Consider the following 7,392-nt stretch of genomic DNA (forward strand, 5'->3'; position numbering starts at 1 on the left):
ATGGCTGTTACCTATGAAATGAAATCATACACAAAAGTAGTTGTAATTAATGTACAAGTTATAATAAATATTCTGATATATTTTAATAATTGGCTGGGCACTGTTGTATTTCATATATATTGACTGTTTCAAGCTTTGTTTTTTTGGGAGTGTTTTCTTCATAGTCAGTGTTTTCATAGCCGTTTTCTTTTATTGATTTATTTAATATTAATCACTTTATATAACCTACACAGTCAACAGCACTCACCTCTGAGACTGTAAATACAGCTACAGGTCACTACAGAGGCACTAAACCCATCATGACATAAGCCTATGACAGAATATCAATACATGTTAGATAACAGATCAAATCAGAGCAATTCACATCAGGGGTGCTTTGCCCGCACAATTTAATTATCTTGGGCATTTTTGTCACTTTTGCGTAATTTCTGACCCTGACCGTTAACCGTTAGGCCACAGCTGTGATTCATCCTATTTTCAGAATTCTTTTTTATTTGACTTGTGGCTTTATTGTACAAATAGTTATAGCTAAAATAGCATCATTGTAATGTCCTTCAGGTAAACCAGCTTCCAGTAGTTCAGACGCCTGCCGCTTCTGCGGCACCAGGAACGGCACAGAGCTGTCCGCTGTAGGAAGTGTATGTTCTGACCAAGACTGTCAGGTATTCGCTCAATGTTAACCTTTTTTAGCAGAATGATATACTTTGTTTACACGGTTAAATGTTTTACTGGAATTGAGTGATCTTACAATCATATTGTGTATAGGAGTATGCAAAACTGGCCTGCAGTAAGACTCATCCGTGCGGCCACCCGTGTGGAGGGGTCAAAAATGAAGAGCTGTGTCTTCCCTGCCTACATGGTTGTTTCAAAACTGAAGCCTCTCTGAAACAGGATGCTGATGATATGTGCATGATTTGCTTCACTGAGGCTCTGTCTGCTGCCCCAGCAATCCAGGTACAACAGAATAATTCATGCATACATACAGTACATGCATACATACAGGAGATCAGCGTGTAATTATCTGCCCTGGCTTGTTTTCAGCTGGACTGCAGTCACGTGTTTCATCTTCAGTGCACAAGAAGGGTTCTGGAGAACCGCTGGCTTGGGCCTAGGATAACCTTCGGGTTCATGTCTTGCCCTATTTGCAAGGTAAATAAGCTAGTATGGACTCGCTTTAGGAGAGTTAAAGGTAGGGCTGAAAGATTAATCGAAATTGCAATATGGCTTAGTGCGATTATAAAATTACAGACTGTGATTTAATGAAGTATATGCGCCATGCGTTTCAGAGTGAAGTGGGCCACTGTGTTCATTACTCGCGTGAGGCTCATGACCCAGAGTTTTCACTGGAAATGCAACATGCGCTAACCATCTTCCCAAGCTTGTAGTGAAAAGCGCTTAGGAAAGAGAATGGCTGTAAAGGACTTCTCACAGTTTTCTGCCAAAAAACCTTGGATGTTTAACATTTGAAAATTAAGAATTTAAGACATAAATATTTGTATTGTAATTTAACAGTTGTACTGTAAAATATTATTGTTTTTTTCTTAAATACCTTGCTATATATATTTTTATTTTACAGTGAAATAGTATTACTTCAATAGTAGTGTTTCTTATAGGAATGCACTAATATCACTTTTTCCAGAATGAGACTGATACCAATACTTTCATTTTTGGTACTCGCCGATACCAAGTTCTGATACCTGTATTTTTATTGCATTTGTAAAAAAAAATTTATGTAATTGAAGTAAAAATATCAGACACATCTCAATTAGATTTTACCCCTAATTATATAGTTCAAGGGATAATTCATCCAGAAAAGTGAAAATTCTGTTATTTGCTCAGTCCAAACTATGACTGATTTCTTCATTGAATGGGAAATTTTGAAGTATGTTGGCAAAAATGATGATGAAGTGAGTAAAAGATGGCAGTTTGGGGTGAACTATTCCTTTAATGGCTGTGGCATCAAAACCAACCAAATCACGTACAAAATCATGTTTTCTGCAAGAACCAAAGCCAGTCTCAACTCTATCAGCTAGACGGTGTTCATGATATCCAACGCTTAATGTGTCATTTATTTATTTATATCTGTGCTGTTTTTTTCTTTTTCTTTTAAGAACAAAATAAACCACTCTGTCCTAAAAGACCTGCTGGACCCAATCAAAGAGCTGTATGAGGATGTGAGGAGAAAGGCTTTAATGAGACTGGAGTATGAAGGACTACACAAGAGTGAAGCCATCACAATGTCTGGAGCTCGATTCCACAACAACCCCGCTGGATTTGCCATGAACAGATATGCTTACTACGTTTGCTTCAAGTGCAAAAAGGTTAGATCTTCATGTCACTCTGTCCCTGCGTGTTTTCTGTTTTGTATAGTGTTTGCAAATCTTCAGGGGAATCTTCCTGCTATATAGTGGCTGAGGAAACCTTCAGAAGAAAGAAAGCATTTCTCGTTCTCCACAGAGATAATAATTGGGTTTGAGTGAACTGTCCCCTTAGAGATGTCTCTGTTTACTTTGAATAAAATGGAAAAACATGGTTGACAAAAAAGATGAAGCGCAGCTCACTCCTGTGGGAGAAGAGCTATTTGCTTGGCATGACGGCATGAAATGAGATTTAAAAGAACAGGCGTATCATAATCTGTTTAGAAAACATTGCCGTAATGAAGCTGTTTCTCCAGATGTTGTGCTAACAGTGGAACTTCTTACTCATCCAGGCCTATTTTGGGGGAGAAGCTCGCTGTGATGCGGAAGCAGGACAAGGTGATGATTATGATCCCCGTGAGCTCATCTGTGGAGCGTGCTCAGATGTGTCCAGAGCACAGGTCAGTGGGACAACAGTGTGTTTCGGGGTGGGGGTGAAGCACATTTCATTTGTGTGCCTGATTTGAAACACAATAGAGTGCTACAGGAATGAATCCCAAAACTTCTGGTTCTGTTGTCCTGAAGTCAATGGGTTTTTTTAATGGGTTTTTGGTTAAATGCTTGAAAAAGGTCTGTGTTGAACTTAATATATGTGGTATTACTGATGTATTTTATGTCATAGAATAAAATCTTGAGCTTGGTTTCGGCAATGATCCAAATCAGTGGAAATATCATATTTGCTTTTTGTCAAAGGAACCAGGGTGATGCTAACCTCCAGGTTGGCCTGCAAAAAAATCCCTGTAGCACTTCTGTTATACATTGGCCAGTGTTATTGTATTGCATGAGGTCCGCTCACCCAAATGATTTAGTTTTACAAATTTAAATATTTACTTGGGTGATCATGGCTGCATTTCAGTTAATCAGCAGGTCTGTTTTCAATCAACTTTAGGGTTTTTCAAAGTTCATTGGTGAATCGCATGAAACCATTTAAGAACATGTATTTCGCATTAAAATAATTACATTGAAAAAAGATATATTACATTTTTAATCTTATTGTTTTAAATAAAAAATAAAATAAAAAAATCATAACTGTTAAGTACATTTCTCCCCTAAATTTTCATCACAAAAGTGAACAACAAAAGTGTTTGGATGTTTTCAATACTTTATGGCTAATCATAGCAAAACAGAGAAGGAATGTGGTTATTTGGTTTGAGTTTGTTTAGACCTCTTTCTCTTTGTTGTAGATGTGCTCTAAACATGGGACAGATTTCCTGGAGTACAAATGTCGTTACTGTTGCTCTGTGGCTGTGTTCTTCTGCTTTGGGACGACACATTTTTGCAACGCCTGTCATGATGATTTCCAGAGGATGACCAGTGTCCCTAAAGAAGAGTTGCCCCATTGTCCTGCTGGTAAAATGCTTTTTCAATGTTTTAAAAGGATATTCACCCAAAAAAATGAAAATTTGCTGTTAATTTACTCACCCTCAGGCCATCCAATATGTAGGTGTTTTTCTTTCCAAAGTCAATGGTTGCCGTCACTTTGAGAGTCAAAAAAACATATAAAGGCAAAACAAAATGATTACACATGGCTCCTAACGATTCATTGAGGTCTTATTATAGCAACTGCAACTCTTTATGAAAGGGTTGAATCATTATCACAAGGAGAATTTGATTGTATTGTTCCTTTTTACTCTTTTGCTAGAAGGTAACACCAAACAAAACAAACTGTTTACCCTTTTATATACTCCAACAAAATAGTCCCAATAATGGAAGTCCATGAATAGGCTCATTGGCCTCAAAGCGTCAGTCCCTTAGTCCATAGAAATAAAAAGTAATAACGCAAATAATACTCATCAGTCTGATGAATCAGTCCTTTTTCTGCCTTGGACAGTCAGCTAACCGAAAGTCCAGATGGAAAAATCCAAATGGGTTATCGTCCAGCTGAAGAAAAAAATTATCCTCAGAGTATAGTCTACAAAAATGGCGTATTTTCCAGACTAGAGCGTTGACCTATAAAGCAGCTCTGAAGTCTAATACACCATGACTATTTTCAGAAATAACTTTTGGACCAATGCTCTTGAGTTAAGGTAGCAAAAGCATGCCACCTCACCACACACACAACTCTCTTCAAAATGGCCGCCCTTCTCTTTTTAAGGGTGGCTCATCATAATTAGTCCCTCTAACTCCCCCTCAAACAAAAAGCATATGCAAATGCTCAAAATCAACATACTGTACATGCAGATGATAAAAAAAATAATAATTTAGGCATGGCACATACAAAAAATTGTCTTTTCTTTTTTTACTTAAGTGAGCATCGTGCAGGGCTTTACTGTGGCAGTGTCACATTATGAAGGTAAACGATCAGTCTGCAAGAAACTGAACATTATTTACAACATTATTACCTTTAATCTAAAGCCTCAGCAAACAGTCTTGAACACGTTCATGACAGTCTGGAGCGCGAACTTCCTGTCCAATGTCATATGTGCGGGACCTCAAACATTCAGAATCTGGGAAAAGTCAATCTTCCCAATTGAGATCATGCATATATAGGATCCAGAATAAGCACAAGTTCCACTTTGATGAACAATAGAACATGCGCAATAGAACATTGTTGTAAACAAACAGTGTCAGCTCACATGCAAGTTTGCTCCCGCACATACGTCATTATGCATCAGGAAGTTTGCGTTCCAGACTCCTGTGAACACGCTCAGGACCATTTGCAGAGTCTGTGGATTACAGGTAATAATGTTTCAGTTTCTTTTACAGACGATCTTAAATGAATCGCCAGGAGCCACGGGTATTCATTTTGTTTTGCTTGTATATGTTTTCGGGTTTTTTTTTTACTTTCAAAGTGACGGTCGCCATTGACTTGCATTATATAAATCACCAAGGACTACGGTTTCAGCTAAAAATCGTCTTTACTCTTTAACTGAAGATGAGTAAATTAACAGCGAATTTTCATTTTTGGGTAAACTATCCCTTCAATAAAAACTTCCCACCACCATTTTTGGTTTGTTTGAAACTCATGTGTCATCCTTCTCTTGTTGAATAAGCTTTAGTTCTATTACAAGCTGTTTTCAGTTATTGAAACTTTAGCCAACAAATTGGCAAGACAGCATGTTGACTTTCTTTCATTCCTCCCTCACAGGACCAAAAGGAAAACAGTTGGAAGGAAGCGAGTGTCCCCTGCATGTGGTACATCCTCCCACCGGAGAAGAGTTTGCGCTGGGCTGCGGTGTGTGTAGAAATGCCCATACCTTCTAAACGCCATGGTCCTGTAATGATCTCTCTCTATATATATATATTCACCCTCCTGTGGCGGCTGACTCCCTCTTCAGCACAGCCTGAGAGCAGATACTAACCGGATGTCCCATGCTGAGGGCGCTGGGACTGGCCGCCGTGCTCCAGGGTGCATCCTCCCTCTCTTTAGACACTGAAGAATGGAAAAAAAAGAACAAAAAAAACAAACAAATCAAACGTTGTGACGTGTTTGCATGCAGCCGTTGTAACCCTGCGGCTTGTATAAACGTTGCACACCTCTTGACCACTGAAGTCTAACAATGTATGGAGGATTTTGAACCGAATCGGAGACCACCATGGATGGGCCGTGATTTAAGCTTCTCAAATACAAATTAAAGATTCTATTGTTGTATGTTAACTATGTTTTCGTAATCCTGTACAGTATTCCTTCACTTTGGAGTGCATCATGGTTTGACGGCTAAAGATTCAAATGCTATAAGAGGACTTTAGAATGTTACGCTGGAGGAAAATAGTGTACGATTTATCTAATCTTGTATATAAAGACAGTAACCCTTCATATGTGTATTCCGATGTTGCTACTCTACACTTCAGTTTTCTTTGATATTCTGGGTTATGTTTTGAGCCAGAACTTTTAATGAAGTGCAATACTTGGGTGTGCCTCCTCGCAGATGTAAACATATGGAATGTATGTCAATAAAGCCACTGTACATTTTTATACAGTGATACACAGGCTCTTGTGTTTTCCCCGGCAAGTACAATATCATTTCTGTAGTCAGAATGTTATCGAGGGGCTTATTGTCTGCGGTGTCTGCCCTTTTGTCTCAATGACGTGGTATAAAACCATTTTTCTGTTATTTTAATTCAAAACAAAAGGTGAGTATGTTCTGCTTTTGTATTGTAAGAACATCTTTGGGGCCAGTCTTCACACCAAATCGAAGAAACGCAAGGCAAAACGAGATATATTAGAAATTGTGGCTATTTAGTGGTTGTTTTGGAGGTATTTAGGAAGGAATGTTTGGGGGGTGGGGGTGATAAACAGCTGCTGTAAAAGACAAAAAATGCAACTTGTGAATATGCTTTGTATTATTATCTGTGGATGGAGCTGAATGGTAATAATAAACCGGGTTCTCTGTTCAGCAAGGTACATTACAAAAGCAGTGTCGTGTGCTTTTTTCCCCATCTCATTCATTCATGAAATATGTAAGTTTGAAAATGAAAGCAGCAAAATAGACGACAAATGGGCAGAGCTTGGCGACCCGAGCGTCGTTTCTAATGCTGTACGTCTAAAGACTTGATTTCCTGAAATATATGCGAGGCTGCCTAAGATTTTGTTGTGTAAATTTAGTCATAAATATGCCACGTCAGAGCAGTTTGCCCTTGGCTCTGTGGTATCTGTGCTGTATGTGAAAAAGATGCAAGAAATACTTTCTTGTAACGTTACTTCATAATACAGAATGCAAGTAGATGTGAGAAACAAAGCACAACACATCGTCGTTAGCTTAGCTGCCGTATTTTGAATGGATCAAATGTAACGTTATGCTCTACAGATCAGTTGTGGTCCTAGGCGTTATTGTCACGTGGCACTTTTCTCCGCTGGCTCGACTAATCACGGTAGCTTGTTTGTTTTAGAGTTTGTTTTTAATTTTCTATTTGTATATCACTCAGATACTAATCGTTGGAAATTGCACATTAAAAGGCGTATATTTCCTAAGTGTCTAAGATAAAAACCGAATGCTGCTCTATGAGGTGTGTGTTCATCTTTCTGAGCCGCCGT

General features: G+C 38.5%; 1 protein-coding gene across 15 annotated transcripts in view; it reads left to right on the top strand.

The window, feature by feature from the left end:
- mycbp2 (MYC binding protein 2) overlaps nucleotides 1-6,769 on the top strand; it is a 120,627-nt gene extending 113,858 nt beyond the window's left edge. For all 15 annotated transcript variants that reach the window (XM_081368925.1, XM_081368934.1, XM_081368939.1 and 12 more), the window contains 7 exons: nucleotides 559-662; nucleotides 766-954; nucleotides 1,042-1,149; nucleotides 2,112-2,321; nucleotides 2,711-2,818; nucleotides 3,602-3,767; nucleotides 5,506-6,769. In XM_081368925.1, coding sequence (XP_081225051.1) covers nucleotides 559-662; nucleotides 766-954; nucleotides 1,042-1,149; nucleotides 2,112-2,321; nucleotides 2,711-2,818; nucleotides 3,602-3,767; nucleotides 5,506-5,621 — 1,001 coding nt within the window. In that variant the 3' untranslated portion in view covers nucleotides 5,622-6,769. The remainder of the gene's footprint in view (nucleotides 1-558; nucleotides 663-765; nucleotides 955-1,041; nucleotides 1,150-2,111; nucleotides 2,322-2,710; nucleotides 2,819-3,601; nucleotides 3,768-5,505) is intronic.
- Nucleotides 6,770-7,392: the final 623 nt, after the last annotated feature.

The sequence above is a fragment of the Scardinius erythrophthalmus genome, assembly GCF_964197995.2.
Source record: "Scardinius erythrophthalmus genome assembly, chromosome: 6".
Lineage (NCBI taxonomy): Eukaryota > Metazoa > Chordata > Actinopteri > Cypriniformes > Leuciscidae > Scardinius > Scardinius erythrophthalmus.